The 19655-nt window shown below is 37.6% G+C and overlaps 1 protein-coding gene across 1 annotated transcript; it reads left to right on the top strand.

Annotated features, from left to right (window-relative positions):
- Positions 1-10500: 10500 nt before the first annotated feature.
- LOC113729256 (uncharacterized) lies at positions 10501-12318 on the top strand. Its single transcript, XM_027253575.1, has one exon. The coding sequence runs from the start codon at positions 10501-10503 to the stop codon at positions 12316-12318; it is 1818 nt and encodes a 605-aa protein (XP_027109376.1).
- Positions 12319-19655: the final 7337 nt, after the last annotated feature.

Below are 19655 nucleotides of genomic sequence, written 5' to 3' on the forward strand. Positions count from 1 at the left end.
AATCCTCTGATAGGCCTGTAATGGCACCATCAGCTGATTTGGTAAACCTGGGAGCTCAACTGAGCGAAATTTTGAATAAATTTAATGAGCTAAGCATGGAAATGACGGCCCAATGGCGCGTAATCGATCAGTTAGTTGCTGGAAGTGGCAGCGGTACTCAACATGAGCCCTTACCTACTAACCAAACTGAACCGCAACCAATACTTTTACCTTATACTCAAACCTCCATTACTTCACGTGTCATAAATCCACCTGAAGAGGCCTTCACCTATTCCACTCATGGCCTACCACATACCTATGCACTCACTATCCAAACAAATCCTCCTCACCCTCAAATTCCACAAAATTATCCACCTGTAAATCTGAACATGCCACTTGAACCTCAAGGACCCTATTACTATTCCACCGCTGAACCATTCACGCTAGACACAGCTACCCAAGGAAAAATTGAAGCTGGGGAATCCTTCGTGCCAATCGACAAGAATCTGTTAAAAAGGTTGGATCGATTGGATGAATTCATGAGGAACAGCCAAGGCTTGAGTAAACAAGGAGGGTTGGATTATAACGAGTTGTGTTTGTTCCCCAATATGCAATTGCTTGTGGGTTTTAAAGCACCCAAGTTTAGCAAATATGACGGAAGAGACAACCTTAAGACATATCTCCGAATGTTTGCCAACAAATTAGGAAAGCTAATAGATGATGAGAATTTGCCGGTTCGGTTGTTCCCTGAAAGCTTAGAAGGCGACGCACTCGATTGGTACTCTAATTTGAAGCCTGATGAGATGAGGACCTAGATGAACTTGTCAACTGCGTTTGTGAGACAATACGAGTATAATTACGAGCTTGCTCCGACGAGGACCACACTTGAAGGGACTAAAAGGAAGCTATCTGAGGATCACAAAACTTATGCAAAGCGATGGAAGAAATTGGCTACCAAGGTGGAACTTCCTATGACCGAGGATGAAATTGTTCGAACATTTATCAAAACTCATGACCCGCCCTATTTTGAGGAAATTTTCCGCATGACTGGATGCTCGTTTGCAGAAATTGTCAACAAATTGGAGGAATATGATGAATTTGTAAGAGCGGGAAAGATTGTTAATGTGTCAGCTCTAAAATCGCAATTAGAAGCCTTGCAAAATCCAAGCAGCAGTAGCAAGATGCCTCAGTTCAAAAAGAAAGATGGGGAAGTCGCATTAGTCTGGGACCAAGGTTTTTCTTCCCGATCTAGATTTCAGCAATACCCCACATATTCATCTCACTACCCAAACCCAGGCCTTGTTTACTATATTACTGTCAATCACCCTCGCTCTTGCCCAAACTATGCAAGCCCACCTACAATACCCTTCCCAATATCTCAAACCAACCCTCAAATTCAACCTCGTCTACCTTATAACCCTAAACCTGTTCCACCAAACAAACAGACCTACAACCATCCTGAAACCAATAAAATACAAAACCTCGACTGATCTCAAACTTTTACCAACTTAGGCAGGCCCATTGGCCAACTGTATGAACAGCTCAAGGCCGCCGGTAAAATTGATGACATACCTCCTCCAAAATACCCTCGTCGAGGTTTCTCTGCTGGGTACCACCCTCAAGCCGCTTGTGCCTACCATTCTGGAGCGCCTGGTCACTCGACCGATAACTGTTGGGTACTAAAGCATAAGATCCAGGACATGATCGAAGCAGGAGATATAGTGTTAAGGAAAAGGGAAGAACAAGGACCGAGTACAAGTACGAATCCTTCTCCTGAACACAAGGACACCATCACGGCATTTACCCCCAATGAAAAAATTTGAAAATCTTGGAAGGGGCTGAATTAGTGAGATTTCTCCCTTTTGAAGGGAAGTTTCGATAAATTTGGGGAATTGTTTTGGTTAAAGCCAATGAAAAATCGTTCATGCGTGTGTCTTTTGTTTAACCATGTGTTTTTGTAAATAGTTTTCAATCAAGTGGCTTTTGAGAACACGTTTCGTTTAACAAGTAACATGATGTTAAGTTTGGTTTTTTTCTTTCTTGAAATGCAATAAAATGTACAGTTTTATATGTACTGTTAATTACACATTCTTTTCAGATGGCCCAAAATAAAACCCCCTGACCCTTTGGATATTATCATTCTCGAATTTGATGGTTGTAATTTCGATACCGCATGAATGTAGGAATAGCGAGGAGGTATCCGAACATACTCCAAAGAGATTCGAAGGAGGAACTCAGACCGAATAGGGATCAAGATGAAGGGAATAAAATTAGTTGTCACTTGAATAAAAAAGCAGAAAAAGGAGGCTGATGGAAAGCAGGGTCAAGAACAATAATCTTTATTTGATGAGAAGCAATCAAATGCAATCAAAAGGAGCGACCTGTGCTTATAATAAAAGAGATAGTGTGACTACTCAGAAAAGAGACAAAATGTTGAGGCAACTATTGTTGGTGCAAAATTGTAAAGGGTTTGTTGTCAAAAAAAAAAAGATGAAAATGAGGAAAAGAAAAAGAAAAAGGAAGAGTATTGTCCGGTGGATCACTTATGTTTCACAAATATGAATGAACAGGAGTCTTCTTCAGTCAATTAGTTCAGATACATGCAAGAAATTTCGCATTAATGGAAGTTTCCTTTTAGGGTTAACGCGAAAAATGGAATGAAAGTCAAGCCCTCTTCCTTTCCCATTGAGACATTTTATTCCATGTTATCCCTTTTGAACCTTCAAAATAAATCATTTCGTTTGGTAACCCCTGAGGATCGCAAACCCCACACTGGGGCAAATTTAGTTTTGAAAAAGAAAAAAAAAAGAGGAAAAACCCCATACTGGGGCAAATTCAATTTTTGAAAGAAAGCTGAAAGAAAAGGAAATGAGCAAAAGAAAACCTCAGTTAAACATAAACTGGGGCAAATTGTGAACATTTCAAAAGATGAATGGAATGACAGAAGAAAGAAAAAGAAATGAAAGAAAAGAGAACCTCAGTTAAGAATAAACTGGGGTAAGTTTTGATTTAACCCTAATACATAGGGTTGATGCAACAATGCGATCTCAGATCATTTAAACCACTTTTGAAATCTACTCTCAAGCCTTAACCTTTCTTAGCACCCCACCAGACCCCATTACAAAAGCCAAAAGTCCTGACTTCTATTCTTTGCAATATCTCTGTCAAGAAATTTGCTAATTAATTCTCAAATGATGTTCATATACTGATGCCAGGAAATTTTTTAGATGTATTTCTGAATTGATTAGGTGTGAGGTTGACACTGCTCATTATGTGAAAACCCGCAAGGACGCCTTTCAAAGAAAAAAAAAAGAAAAAGAAAATCAAGAAGGGAAATAAGGGAAAAAGAGAAAGAAAAAGAAAAAACAAAAGGATGGAGGGTAATCTTGGTGAAAACCCGAAATGATGCTAAGGTAGAGTTGCAAAAAGAAAGCAAAGGTGACTTAGTTCATTGGGATTCCTTTTCACATTATGGTTTTTCTGCTGGCATTGAATTTCGGACGAACGATATCCAAAGGGTCAAACGGGCCACTTTGTTAAAGGCCAAAGTATTTTGGTCATCCACATGGATTGCTGGGTTTATGATTCATTTCTCTAAAGTCATTTTTTCCTTTCAATGCAAGTCGATGGTTATTTTTTGCATTATTTTGGTTTTGACATTTTTGTATAAAAATTCTTTGGGTGTTGCATAGTTTCATTTGTCTCATTGGATTTTATCAAATGACGGTTTCCTCGATTTATCGAAAGGTGCATATGTATAAGTTTTCATGTTAAGTTAGCATTTGAAGTTAAGGCAACCGGGATACAATTTGCAATACAAGGTTGGGTTTTGCAGCATCGAGGGAAAAACATCAAAATACTCATGTTTACATGTTTCTCGAAAACCGGACGGATCGAATGGTGGTGACATTATTTTGATTGTTTCACATAGCAAAATTGGGAAAAATTATTTTTGTAATGAAATCATGGAATGTAGCCCAACAATTAAACATTCAAGAGGAAGTGTGAATCAAAACCTTAAGGGGGAGCAACAATGCCACAATGCAAAGCAAATGATTGGTTGTCCAAAAATTGATTCAAACTGGGGCAATTTTTGAAAAAAAGATTTTTCAGGTAAGTATTCAAGAACTTTTTCATGCAATAACGTGTCTTTTATCACCGTTAGTATCGAGTATTGACTCACTAACGTGTATTATGTTTTTCTATCACCGTTAGCATGGAGTTTATCTCACTAACGTGTTTTTCTATCTCCGTTAGGATCGGGTTTGACCCACTAACGTGTTTTTCTATCACTGTTAGCATGGAGTTTATCTCACTAACATGTTTTTGATATCTGTTAGCATCGGGTTTAACCCACTAACGTGGGTTCTATCACCGTTAGTATCGAGTTTATCTCACTAACGTGTTTTCCTCGACTGTTAGCATGGAGTTTATCTCACTAACGTGTGTTTTCCTTGACCGTTAGCATCGAGTTTATCTCACTAACGTATTTTTTCTATCTTCGTTAGCATCGGGTTTAACCCACTAACGTGGCTTCTATCACCGTTAGCATCGATTTTATCTCACTAACGTGTTTTCCTTGACCGTTACCATTGAGTTTATCTCACTAACGTGTTTTTCTATCACCGTTAGCATCGAGTTTATCTCACTAACGTGTGTTTTCCTTGGAGTAAATTCTTAAATTGTGATGAAAAAAAAAGTTTTTCTACAAGAGGGGTAATTGTTGAAGTTAGTTCCAGGACTAAAACGCGACCATGGGGTCGCGTATTGATCCCTCGGCCATAACAAAACGAATATGCGATCAGTTTCTTCATTCTTCTTCTTATCCTTCCTTGTTTTTTCTCTCTTCCAAACTCACCCAATTCACAAATCTTCATTTTTGCTGCATAATCTTACTAAAAGCCATCAACCCAACAGCTTTTGAGCATCATACAGCCTTTCTAACTGAGAAATTATCAAATCTTTTAATCTATAAGAAATATAACTTTTTTGTTATTTATATACAAAGAATTACTAGTAGATAAAATTTTGTACTGAGAGCTCACATTTGCTAACTTCTAATTCGTGTGAGTTTTAAAATAAAAAGGATTTATTCCTCTATGATAAATGTCAATGCAAAAACAAAAATGATTGTGTGCCCCTAATAAAAAAAAAAGCAAATTTTGAATACAATTTTCTAGGAATTTGCATTTATCGGATGCGAGATACAGTAAAGCCGAAAGCCTACTAGTTCGGTTAAGATTTATTCCCACAAATTATTATCAAGTATTGATGGCAATATTATGGGATCTTTTTTTTTTCCAGTTCTGATGAATTTAGAGCCTTAAGTAGTAAAATTTGTAGAAATTTTCATTGCAAATTGTAAATCATTTTATAATTTGTAGTGAAATCATAAAGCAAGGGAAAATGGCATTACAACTGAAGCAAAAAGAAAAATCATGGCAAAATATAGATTCATGGAAAAATCATGGCCACCAAGAAGAAAACGCGACCACAATACGCGACCTACACCCGTCGCGTATTGTGTGGTCGCGTATTACAACCTACACCCGCAAAAATCATTTAGGGGTTAGAAATATAGACCTCGCATTTGTCAAATGCGAGTTAGAGTTGCAGATAGCAGATATGCAGATGCTAGATGAATGAAGCATTGTGTTTGTAGAATCTTTTGGGAGGGGGGGGGGAGGCAGTAACTGGAACTATGGTTTTATATTATGATTTCGTTGTTTGGTCAAAGCGAGTTGGGTTGAGTTTTGGTGCATTAGTTGATGTATCTACATGTTTCATTGGGGTGTATAAATGTTTCATGTGCATGCTGAAATTGTGGAAAGGGAGTTGCCGCAAGGTTTGTTAATCATTTTGGGTTGTTGCAGTTTTTTGGATTGTTTGAAGTGCTTGATTTGCTCGTGCTTTGATTGGAATGTCATAAACATGTTTATAGCTGTAGTTAGAAAAGCCGTTAGTTTTCAAACTAGGGGGAGAGTGAAACATGCATTTGGTATTCTTTTCCTTGTCTGGGTTTGATGTTTTGAAGAGCTGAAGTTTTCATTTATAGACAATAGCTTTGGTTCCATTTGTTAGTTGGAGCGTTCAATGTTGTTAAGCGAGGTTGAGCCATGTTTTTAATTGGAGCTGGTTCGAAGTTTTTGTATGAATTTTGTTTGCTGAAGGTTTACATAAAGTTGCAGAAGCTTGCGGATGAAAAAATTACAGCAGAAATGGTAGAAGGAAAACAGCTTTAGCTTGCCGAAAGTCTTTGTTTGCATGCATGAAAACGTTATAAAAAATTGCACTTTGCTCCCTGTTGTTTCCAATTAATGCGACTTTAGCCCAAATAATTGAATAATTTAATCCTTTTAACATGTTTTTTTTCCCGTAATATGTTTTAACATAATTCTTGGACAGATTTTAGTGGAATTTTTGGATGAAATAGTGAAAGTTTAATAATTTTGAAGAACTTATAGTTTTGATTTCCATTTGATTAAAATTTTAGCTAATTTTGTCGTTTAATTATAACAAATGGGTTTTCATTCATTTTGTGAAGTTTAGCATTTGATTTTGCTATGATGCCTCTTAAGTCATTAATTTTACTTTTTCTTCCTTTTTTTAGACCCCTAGTATTTTAATAATAATAAATTGACCTCTCAAATATCTTTAATTTTCACAATCAAGTCCCTACTTGTTTTAATTTCATAAATATTGTTTGTTTACCTTTGTTTAAATGCCTCGATTCATTCAATTTCATATCCATTTCCCCTTTCATGTGGATATTTGTTAATTAAAGTGATACCTTGACTCTTTTTATTGTTTTGGAGAGTAAATAAGTAAATTCTTTCCATTAGGACACCAACTCAAGGGAGGTACACTCTATCCTTTATTTTTTACTTTATTTGACCCTATGTGCACTTATGTGACTTTATGTGTTTAGTTGCATTCCTCTTGAATGTTTTTATTTTATTTATTTGCTTTATTTGTTTCAAATTTTGAATATTTATTTTAGTTCGATTTTGATTATTTGAAAGGCATTTAAATGCCAAATTGTAATAGTTAGGGGTTCAAAACCTGTATTTAGATAGAATATGTAATAGTTAGGGATTTATTTATTTATTTTATTCCTTTCCCCCCCCCCTTTAAATTGTAGTTAGGGCCTCAAGTGTAATAGTTAGGGCTTTATTTTCTTTAATTGCTTGTGTATTTTGCATGCTTATGTGTTATGTGTTATTCGCTTTCTTAGGGCCTTGCATCTAGATATCATGATTATGTGTTATCTATTTATGTGATATTATGTGTTTACATGCTTTTATTATGATTTACATGATTAGTTAGTTATAATTAATGCATGTCATCACCACACTAGTCCAACGCTAGTTGTGACCCCCTTTCCCGACTCCACACTAGTCCAACGCTAGTTGTGACCCCCTTTCTCGAATCCATACTAGTCTAACGCTAGACCCTTAGGAACCATTCACACGCTAGATCATGTTTGTGTGACTACACTACATTTTCATGCATATTTTTACTTTCTAGGGTCTTTTATCATTTTTGCATAACATCCCCCTTATACGTATATCCCTTAACCTATATTTTCCCTTATATGTGTATTCCTTACCCCTTTGTATGAAAATATGACATTAGATTTGCATTTCATTTGAGAATTAGAGCTAGGTTAGTACATTTGCTTGATTAGATTAGGAATAACCCCTCGAATATGGGATATGGACGAGTTTGGCTCTCTAGCCTTAGCACGCTCGTATTCCCTCTATTAAAGGGAAAATTAAAGTCACGAATAGGAGTTTCCCCGCACCCGTTACGTTGCATTCATCTAGGTCATGTATATTTGTATATTATTATTTTCTTTTATTTTCTTTTCTTAGAGTCTCATATTTTTATGCATTCGTGACCTCTTCAAATAATTACTTTTGTGTATCGCAATTAATACGATTTGCACCAAATAAAATTCGAAGAGACATGTTGATCCCGATACATTAGGTTTAGGATTTGCATCCATATAGTGACATTCAAATGTGATAAATTCTTAGGTTAAAAATAAGAAAATCTTTGACTAAATCATGCAACTAACTTTGGCTAGGTTAAAAGGGTGCCTTGGATTTTAGCCTTGCCTTCCCTTTCTTCAAATGTGACTCCCGAACACTTTTCTCTGATTTTCGTAGATTCGAAGTCGTTTAAAAAGGGTTTTCTCTATTTTTTATTTAAAATTCATTTTTTTGGATGACTTGGTACACCTTAACTCAATACCAAGTGGCGACTCCTGTTTTTATTTAAAACCCTTTTTAAACTTTATTTTGGATCAAAACCGTCGCATTTTCAAAGTCCCATTTAGACCCATTTTTCTTTACTTATTTTCTTTTTGAATCAAAAATTCATTTTTCTATTAAAATAAATCAAAATTCATTTTCTAAACTCATTATTTTTCATTTTAAAAATGGGGCGCGATAGCTTGGCGACTCCACTGGGGACTTACAGAGTCCGAGCATTTGATTTAGTCAATCATTTTCTTATTTTAACCCTTTTATATATCACATTTGGAGGTTTAGGGTTGTATTTTTCTTTTTTTTTTTAGGATTTATTGCATCTAACACACAATCGTCTCAAAAATCCACGCATGCGATCGTTTATGTGTTTACTTTTCATTTCTGTTTATATATCGCATTTGCATTTTTGGGTGGGGGGAATTAGTCACCCTAGAACCTTCACCCGCTTTAAATGGTATTCAATCCTTCCCTTCAATAGGAGCACTTCATACGTGCATACGTTTTACTTTTATAAACCCTCATTTCTTTTTACTATTAGTGGTTGTCACACCACTCCACCCGTTAGGATTAGGATCGATCCACTTGGACATGTGGCTGTGGCATGACGTGTGCGTAGCAATGTCCGAGAGATCACTCGAACCACCGACTCTTAGGTTTTGGGATTGATGATCCTTTGCCTTTGGTCTGAAGGTTTGGGAGTCTGAAACCTTATCGAGTCTAGATACATTAGTGAGCCTAACGTCATGCATCTATATTAGGAATCGCCTAGGATAGAGTCGACCGTACCCAATTAGGAACACTAGGCACGAAGGGAGGGATTCCACCCCTCTTTCCTTATTTATCTTTTTGTTTCTTGTATCATCTAAATTGTTCAACGTGTTATGTGATTAATTGTTGAACTAACATTTTCTTGTTTTCTTGTCTTTTGCATTCACAAATGTTAGGAAATAAGAGATCTGGCATGATACTTTTTTAGAACTTACCCTTCTAGATAGGTTATTGCATGTTTAAATTTCAGTGTATTGCATTCGTAGGTTAATAATTGCACATCATTCTAGGCTCACCCTGGCATACAAAGGGTTCCTTAAGTCATGTTTTCATTTCAAATTGCATATTTAATTGCTTTGATAAATTGGCATCATGCATAAACCTTAGAGGGAATGCCATGTAGGGAATCCCGTGATAGGAATAAACCACCTCGCGTTTCGGATATGTAATCCAATGAGACTTGCACGTCTACATTTCTTGTACCATCCAAAGGGGTAATGCACAAGGTAAGGTAGGATCCGATCCCTTCCGCGATAACAACACCGAGAATGATGGAACAATTTTGCACATTAGAATATGAGCATCTAACAATATTTTTTTTGGCCATTTTAAACATAGTTGGTAAAAATCCCTTGCTTAAAGGACATTAACTTGAAAAAATTTACAAATAATTCCTCATTGTTGAGACAATAAATATATTGAGGCCAAAATCTTGATTTTAGAAGGCTCATAGACTGATGTATCGTAATGAATTTTTTGAAAACTACCAATAGGTAAACAATTCAATTGATTTTCAAATAAATCATCAAATTCATCCAATCCATTTGACCCATTAATTCATTTTTTTGTACAACCCAATCATTTTTGAATAAATCATCAATTTCATCCATTTCATTTGACCAATTTAGCCGTTTTAGGGTGATCCAGTCAATTTTTGAATAAATCATCAATTTTATCCGATCCATTTCACCCATTTATTCTCCTTTAAGGTTTCGATCTAGGATTTCCTGAATAAACTAGTTGTGACGATGCAATCCTTTCAAGAGTAAGCTATTTCACACATCACTTTATGTATTAATCAAAGCAATCAATCCATTCGGACTTTGTTCTCATTTTGTTAGGACAAATGTCTTTTCTCATTCCAATTAGCCAAATTTTTCAAATTGCTTTTCACTCGAATATCAATAAGTTGATTGGATTCATCAGGTATTGTATAGTGCCTACCCTAGAGGATTGTATTCTCATGTTAGGCCTACCCTTGGCATAAAAAGGCTCCCCAATAGAACATGCATCCAAATTACTTTAATTTTTACTAACTCCCGTCTTTTTCTCTTTCTTTTTCTTTCTTTTTGTCAGCAATTAATCAAGAAAGGAATCTAAATAGGGTTTTCTAAATGTCAGGTGTTTTTCAAATATAGCTACAAGAAGAAACCCCATCGTCACACGATCTCGCAGTCGAGTTTTGAGAAATCGTGTAAACATGAGTACACATCCTAAATCCTCTGATAGGCCTGTAACGGCACCATCAGCTGATTTGGTAAACCTGGGAGCTCAACTGAGCGAAATTTTGAATAAATTTAATGAGCTAAGCATGGAAATGACGGCCCAATGGCACGTAATCGATCAGTTAGTTGCTGGAAGTGGCAGCGGTACTCAACATGAGCCCTTACCTACTAACCAAACTGAACCGCAACCAATACTTTTACCTTATACTCAAACCTCCGTTACTTCACGTGTCATAAATCCACCTGAAGAGGCCTTCACCTATTCCACTCATGGCCTACCACATACCTATGCACTCACTATCCAAACAAATCCTCCTCACCCTCAAATTCCACAAAATTATCCACCTGTAAATCTGAACATGCCACTTGAACCTCAAGGACCCTATTACTATTCCACCGCTGAACCATTCACGCTAGACACCGCTACCCAAGGAAAAATTGAAGCTGGGGAATCCTTCGTGCCAATCGACAAGAATCTGTTAAAAAGGTTGGATCGACTGGATGAATTCATGAGGAACAGCGAAGGCTTGAGTAAACAAGGAGGGTTGGATTATAACGAGTTGTGTTTGTTCCCCAATATGCAATTGCTTGTGGGTTTTAAAGCACCCAAGTTTAGCAAATATGACGGAAGAGACAACCTTAAGACATATCTCCGAATGTTTGCCAACAAATTAGGAAAGCTAATAGATGATGAGAATTTGCCGGTTCGGTTGTTCCCTGAAAGCTTAGAAGGCGACGCACTCGATTGGTACTCTAATTTGAAGCCTGATGAGATGAGGACCTGGATGAACTTGTCAACTGCGTTTGTGAGACAATACGAGTATAATTACGAGCTTGCTCTGACGAGGACCACACTTGAAGGGACTAAAAGGAAGCTATCTGAGGATCACAAAACTTATGCAAAGCGATGGAGGAAATTGGCTACCAAGGTGGAACTTCCTATGACCGAGGATGAAATTGTTCGAACATTTATCAAAACTCATGACCCGCCCTATTTTGAGGAAATTTTCCGCATGACTGGATGCTCGTTTGCAGAAATTGTCAACAAATTGGAGGAATATGATGAATTTGTAAGAGCGGGAAAGATTGTTAATGTGTCAGCTCTAAAATCGCAATTAGAAGCCTTGCAAAATCCAAGCAGTAGTAGCAAGATGCCTCAGTTCAAAAAGAAAGATGGGGAAGTCGCATTAGTCTGGGACCAAGGCTTTTCTTCCCGACCTAGATTTCAGCAATACCCCACATATTCATCTCACTACCCAAACCCAGGCCTTGTTTACTATATTACTGTCAATCACCCTCGCTCTTGGCCAAACTATGCAAGCCCACCTACAATACCCTTCCCAATATCTCAAACCAACCCTCAAATTCAACCTCGTCTACCTTATAACCCTAAACCTGTTCCACCAAACAAACAGACCTACAACCATCCTCAAACCAATAAAATACAAAACCTCGACCGATCTCAAACTTTTACCAACTTAGGCAGGCCTATTGGCCAACTGTATGAACAGCTCAAGGCCACCGGTAAAATTGATGACATACCTCCTCCAAAATACCCTCGTCGAGGTTTCTCTGCTGGGTACGACCCTCAAGCCGCTTGTGCCTACCATTCTGGAGCGCCTGGTCACTCGACCGATAACTGTTGGGTACTAAAGCATAAGATCCAGGACATGATCGAAGCAGGAGATATAGTGTTAAGGAAAAGGGAAGAACAAGGACCGAGTACAAGTACGAATCCTTCTCCTGAACACAAGGACACCATCACGGCATTTACCCCCAATGAAAAAATTTGAAAATCTTGGAAGGGGCTGAATTAGTGAGATTTCTCCCTCTTGAAGGGAAGTTTCGATAAATTTGGGGAATTGTTTTGGTTAAAGCCAATGAAAAATCGTTCATGCGTGTGTCTTTTGTTTAACCATGTGTTTTTGTAAATAGTTTTCAATCAAGTGGCTTTTGAGAACACGTTTCGTTTAGCAAGTAACATGATGTTAAGTTTGGTTTTTTTCTTTCTTGAAATGCAATAAAATGTATAGTTTTATATGTACTGTTAATTACACATTCTTTTCAGATGGCCCAAAATAAAACCCCCTGACCCTTTGGATATTATCATTCTCGAATTTGATGGTTGTAATTTCGATACCTCATGAATGTAGGAATAGCGAGGAGGTATCCGAACATACTCCAAAGAGATTCGAAGGAGGAACTCAGACCGAATAGGGATCAAGATGAAGGGAATAAAATTAGTTGTCACTTGAATAAAAAATCAGAAAAAGGAGGCTGATGGAAAGCAGGGTCAAGAACAATAATCTTTATTTGATGAGAAGCAATCAAATGCAATCAAAAGGAGCGACCTGTGCTTATAATAAAAGAGATAGTGTGACTACTCAGAAAAGAGACAAAATGTTGAGGCAACTATTGTTGGTGCAAAATTGTAAAGGGTTTGTTGTCCAAAAAAAAAAGATGAAAATGAGGAAAAGAAAAAGAGAAAGGAAGAATATTGTCCGGTGGATCACTTATGTTTCACAAATATGAATGAACATGAGTCTTCTTCAGTCAATTAGTTCAGATACATGCAAGAAATTTCGCATTAATGGAAGTTTCCTTTTAGGGTTAACGCGAAAAATGGAATGAAAGTCAAGCCCTCTTCCTTTCCCATTGAGACATTTTATTCCTAGTTATCCCTTTTGAACCTTCAAAATAAATCATTTCGTTTGGTAACCCCTGAGGATCGCAAACCCCACACTGGGGCAAATTTAGTTTTGAAAAAGAAAAAAAAAAAGGAAAAGCCCCATTGGGTTTAAAACTTATCTTTTTGTCTCTCCAATACAATTCTCTTAACACCTTGTAAAATGATATCACTTAATACAAAATTCCAACAAGTTGTCAAAAATATAATGCATTTACCGCACTAACAGGAGATTTTGGGATTGATTGAGGAAAATAATGAAGCCATGATGGCTGGAAAAGTAAGCAAATTCAGGGGAAATGCTGTCCAATTTTCTAGGCCGTTTCATCTCTTTCGATTTGAGTTGCCTTTTGAAAGAAATGAAGGACTTTTTGGGTCGTTCAAACCCTAGGTCCTCTCGTTACTTTTGTTTCCAAAATCATGTTTTGCACCCTTGTATTAGTAATTATTTGGCGAGGCATACGACTAGTAGTCGAGCCTCACTTGTGTATTCTGTTTACTCAATTTTGGATGTGAAACCCTCAATTGTTTTACTTTGGTTCTTTTAGGGTTTCTTGGCTGTAGACACCAAATTTTTAGGGTATTTTTGTTTACTATTATTTTTATTTTTTATTAATTTTATTTACTTTTAGTCTTTTACTTTTATTTTTAAGTCATTTGTATCATAGAATTTATTGAAAAAAAAAGAAGAAGAGAAGAAAAATCATTCACAAAAAACATGCTTTATTTTCTTTTAGTTTGCTGTTATTTACTCAAAAAAAAAAAGAAAAAAAAAAGAGAAAGGAAAAGAAGAAGAACGCGGAAATAGCAGCATGCAAGAAACAAAAATGCTGTTTTGTCCAGTGGGTTTTCCGGTCATTTTTGCCCGACATTTTAATCCATTAGATTGGCATAGTACAAGGCCATCCGACCCTTCATCCGGCAACTAAAATTTTAGGAAGCAAAAGCCATCCAAGGGCTCCCGGATGATCACAGAAAAATGCAGAAAAGAAGGGACCGTAGATGCTAGGTTTGAGGGGTGGCTGATGTCTATATAAAGCCATGAAGCTGGAGGAAAAAGAGGAGAAGGGTTCTTAGTGACGGCTGAGAAAAAGAGAAGGAAAGAGCCGAGGAAAAGGGAAGAAAAACTGGCGGCTAGGGTTAAAGAGTGAAGGAGGGGAGTGACTGCCGAGAACCGAGCGGAAGTCTGGGCTAACAACTGAGGAACGAATGGCGGCTGAGTGAGAGGAGGAGGTAAGAAATCTGAGGGCTGATGGCTAAGGGCGGAAAGATAGATTTCTGGGGGAACTAGAGAGAAATGGGGGTGAGAGAGAGAGAGAGCTCTCGGCTGAGCAGAAAAGAGAGCAAGAAGGGAGGCCGTGAGCTGCAAAACAAGAAGGAAAAGCAACGGAAAATAGGAAGGTTTGGCGGAAATGAAAAGCAGAGGACGAAAGGAATCGCAGCCGCCATCACGTCGTCGGAATCTGCCATGACCGCCCGCAAAGCTTCATCCGAATGCACTCTTGTCAGCCGTTCTTCGTTCAGTAGATTCCGAAAGACATCAAAGGTAATTTCTTTTTGTCTTTTACTTCCCGCACACACCCAGATCTTCATCGAATCTGCCAAAGATTTTTGCTACGTTCTGTTCAGAAATATACTTCGCTGTTTTACTGCTTACGGCAGCCCAATGGGTTGGATGTTTTGTTGAAAATCCGTTGAACGAACATAAAGTTCAAAATCTCTTAACACCTTGTAAAATAATATCACTTAATACAAAATTCCAACAAGTTGTCAAAAATATAATGCATTTACCGCACTAGTGGGTCCCACGTCTAAATATACTTCAAAATTAACGTGGACTAACTTGTATCAAGGAAATGATTTGAAAACATATTTACTTAAAAACAATGTATACGAAATTAATATATTGAAGAAAGGCACAAAATTATAAACGAGTAAACAAAATAATGTCGCGAAAATATATAAAAATTTGCGGGTTCTCACACTCATTCTTTCGGGGCGTCACAAACTCCCCTCCTTAAAAGAATGTCATCCTCGACATTCCATCTTGTACCGATCAAGTCAAGACATCCCGCAAGAATCACTGATATTTCAAACCAAACCCACAGTCCGGCATCCTAAACTTCAAGCCTAGGATACACTACAGAGACGTTGGTGTCCGGCACAGGACTCCCCAAGAACTCATTGAAGCCAAAATCATATCATGAATTCACATGCAAGCACGCATGAGATGCAGTCGAGTAAATAATGCAAGAAACAGTTCATAAGTAGCTTTGGAAACAGTTTGGGGTCACTCACCTCCACGGCTCAGGAACCATCCATCATATATCATTGTCTTGCCCAAATCCAAGCCCTTCAACTCAAACTCAAAGCCATCAAATGCTTTCAAGGATCGGACAGCTTATCCCCTTAATTTCCTTACTTTTCCAGCCGTCATGGCTTCATTATTTCCTCAGCCAGTCCCAAAGTCATACGAAATATAAATTCATCACAACAGCCGTTCAATAGGCTCAAAGTCATTCAAATACAAGATTTAGCTAGGAAAATGACCGGAAATGAAAGTTAAGCTCTAACTCGGAAAACAGTTTTTGGCATCGTTTAGCGGTTTTGGTACCACTGGCACTACGATTATCAGATGGAGGTGCAAGATACACCGTTTCGAAGCTAAGAGATAGGATACAATGTTGTAGAAGGTCACTCAGCCCAGTTTCGAGTGTAACCAGGTCAAAAATGCAATATACTACACCAGAACCGCAAAAACAGATTCACAAATCGCATTCTGGTGTAAACATCATAAATCAGGCTACCTAAGTCCAAATCCAGTAATTCTAAAGCCATCCGAAATCTAAGACATAGGGCTACAATTCATCAGAAGGCCTCAATAACTAATTCCGAAGCATTCCCAATCAAAATAACCCAGTACAGAAGCAATTCTCAAATTCGGATAGAAACAGGGCAGCAAGGGTAATTCTGTCTTTTCACAAGATACGTTGCTCCGATTGACCTGAAATTTTGCAGACATCTCTACAATATCATTCCATACAACTTTTATGTTTTAACCGAAGGCCAATTCGGCCTCTAACTATGAGCTACAGTGCCAGGCAGAATGAAGAACAATGAAACCCTAACTTTCCAATTTTCTTTTCAAAACAGAAATTGCTTGCAATTAACCACCACATACACCTTCTAGCTTCATTCTAGATCATTTCCAATCATCATCCAAAGCCACACCATATTACACATATGAAACAGAAAATTCATGAAATTATTAGAAAACTTCACCAATCTCAACCCAATTCAAGAAATCATCCATAAAATGACATGCTCTACCGCTAAAAATCCTTAATTGATCATTATTAACATGAGAGAGAAGATATTTAACACCTCACCTTTGCAACTCCAAGAAATAAGATAACTAGAGCTTGTTCTTCACAAATGGCTCCACTCAACACCTTAAACTAGCTTAGCAACTCACTTTTGTGGAGAAATTTGGAATTTAACAGGTAGGTTTGCAAGATTCAAGCTAGAAATGAAGGAAAATTGAAGAAGCTCTCTCTCTCTCTTTTCTCTCCTCCATGGCCGGCCAAGATGAGCGAATGAAGATGATATTTTGGGTCAATTTTAATATTTAGTAAAGGTAAGAAATAATGGTCAAAGTCCAAGAGTGAATTGAATGGTGACACTTGTCACCTTTAGGTTTAAAACTTATCTTTTTGTCTCTCCAATACAAATCTCTTAACACCTTGTAAAATAATATCACTTAATACAAAATTCCAACAAGTTGTCAAAAATATAATGCATTTACCGCACTAGCGGGTCCCACGTCTAAATATACTTCAAAATTAACGTGGACTAACTTGTATCAAGGAAATGATTGGAAAACTATATTTACTTAAAAACAATGTATACGAAATTAATATATTGAAGAAAGGCACAAAATTATAAACGGGTTCTCAAAATAATGTCACGAAAATATATAAAAATTTGCGGGTTCTCACACTCATTCTTTCGGGGCGCCACAAACTTCCCTCCTTAAAAGAATGTCGTCCTCGACATTCCATCTTGTACCAATCAAGTCAAGACATCCCGCAAGAATCACTGATATTTCAAACCAAACCCACAGTCCGGCATCTTAAACTTCAAGCCTAGGATACACTACAGAGATCTGAAGCCTAAGCTCTGATACCAACTGTGACAGCCCCACCTCACCCTAAGGCGAACCAAAGGGTTCGGCGGGCCGCCTGCCCATCTCTCGCCGGGACTCAGCCGTTCACTAAAGTTCTCAAATAAATTACAAGATAAATCTCAAATATTACATCAAATTCTCCAATAATTACATGTCATAAGCGAAGCGGAAACAATTCCCAACTATACATAAAATGATTCCAAATCCAAACGGTACAAGATATATGCCATCCAGTCACGGGAATAAGTACTACAAGCTTTCCTTCGCCATGAGCCCTGTGGAGGGGAATAAAATATTTTTGGGGTGAGCTAGAAGCTCAGTGAGTAACCAGTAAAAGCAGTCATCCAATATATTTCACAGTAACGTATTTCAATGATGTCATGCTTCCGAGATCAAATGTACGTTTATTGCTCTCGTGAGCCAGTGAAATCATTGCACTTACACACCCAACGCTCAAAAGATCCAGTAACAGTAAATAGAAAGAGGGAGCCCCTTTTTGAGCTCTGGAGCCATTTGCTCCAAATAAACAGAGGTGGAGACGTTGGTGTCCGGCACAGGACTCCCCAAGAACTCATTGAAGCCAAAATCATATCATGAATTCACATACAAGCACGCATGAGATGCAGTCGAGTAAATAATGCAAGAAACAGTTCATAAGTAGCTTTGGAAACAGTTTGGGGTCACTCACCTCCACGGCTCAGGAACCATCCATCATATATCATTGTCTTGCCCAAATCCAAGCCCTTCAACTCAAACTCAAAGCCATCAAATGCTTTCAAGGATCGGACAGCATATCCCCTTAATTTCCTTACTTTTCCAGCCGTCATGGCTTCATTATTTCCTCAGCCAGTCCCAAAGTCATACGAAATATAAATTCATCACAACAGCCGTTCAATAGGCTCAAAGTCATTCAAATACAAGATTTAGCTAGGAAAATGACCGGAAATGAAAGTTAAGCTCTAACTCGGAAAACAGTTTTTGGCATCGTTTAGCGGTTGTGGTACCACTGGCACTACGATTATCAGATGGAGGTGCAAGATACACCGTTTCGAAGCTAAGAGATAGGATACAATGTTGTAGAAGGTCACTCAGCCCAGTTTCGAGTGTAACCAGGTCAAAAATGCAATATACTACACCAGAACCGCAAAAACAGATTCACAAATCGCATTCTGGTGTAAACATCATAAATCAGGCTACCTAAGTCCAAATCCAGTAATTCTAAAGCCATCCGAAATCTAAGACATAGGGCTACAATTCATCAGAAGGCCTCAATAACTAATTCCGAAGCATTCCCAATCAAAATAACCCAGTACAGAAGCAATTCTCAAATTCGGATAGAAACAGGGCAGCAAGGGTAATTCTGTCTTTTCACAAGATACGTTGTTCCGATTGACCTGAAATTTTGCAGAAATCTCTACAATATCATTCCATACAACTTTTATGTTTTAACCGAAGGCCAATTCGGCCTCTAACTATGAGCTACAGTGCCAGGCAGAATGAAGAACAATGAAACCCTAACTTTCCAATTTTCTTTTCAAAACAGAAATTGCTTGCAATTAACCACCACATACACCTTCTAGCTTCATTCTAGATCATTTCCAATCATCATCCAAAGCGACACCATATTACACATATGAAACAGAAAATTCATGAAATTATTAGAAAACTTCACCAATCTCAACCCAATTCAAGAAATCATCCATAAAATGACATGCTCTACCGCTAAAAATCCTTAATTGATCATTATTAACATGAGAGAGAAGATATTTAACACCTCACCTTTGCAACTCCAAGAAATAAGATAACTAGAGCTTGTTCTTCACAAATGGCTCCACTCAACACCTTAAACTAGCTTAGCAACTCACTTTTGTGGAGAAATTTGGAATTTAACAGGTAGGTTTGCAAGATTCAAGCTAGAAATGAAGGAAAATTGAAGAAGCTCTCTCTCTCTCTTTTCTCTCCTCCATGGCCGGCCAAGATGAGCAAATGAAGATGATATTTTGGGTCAATTTTAATATTTAGTAAAGGTAAGAAATAATGGTCAAAGTCCAAGAGTGAATTGAATGGTGACACTTGTCACCTTTAGGTTTAAAACTTATCTTTTTGTCTCTCCAATACAAATCTCTTAACACCTTGTAAAATAATATCACTTAATACAAAATTCCAACAAGTTGTCAAAAATATAATGCATTTACCGCACTAGCGGGTCCCACGTCTAAATATACTTCAAAATTAACGTGGACTAACTTGTATCAAGG

This window comes from Coffea arabica, chromosome 9e, assembly GCF_036785885.1.
Source record: "Coffea arabica cultivar ET-39 chromosome 9e, Coffea Arabica ET-39 HiFi, whole genome shotgun sequence".
NCBI classification, from domain to species: Eukaryota; Viridiplantae; Streptophyta; class Magnoliopsida; order Gentianales; family Rubiaceae; genus Coffea; species Coffea arabica.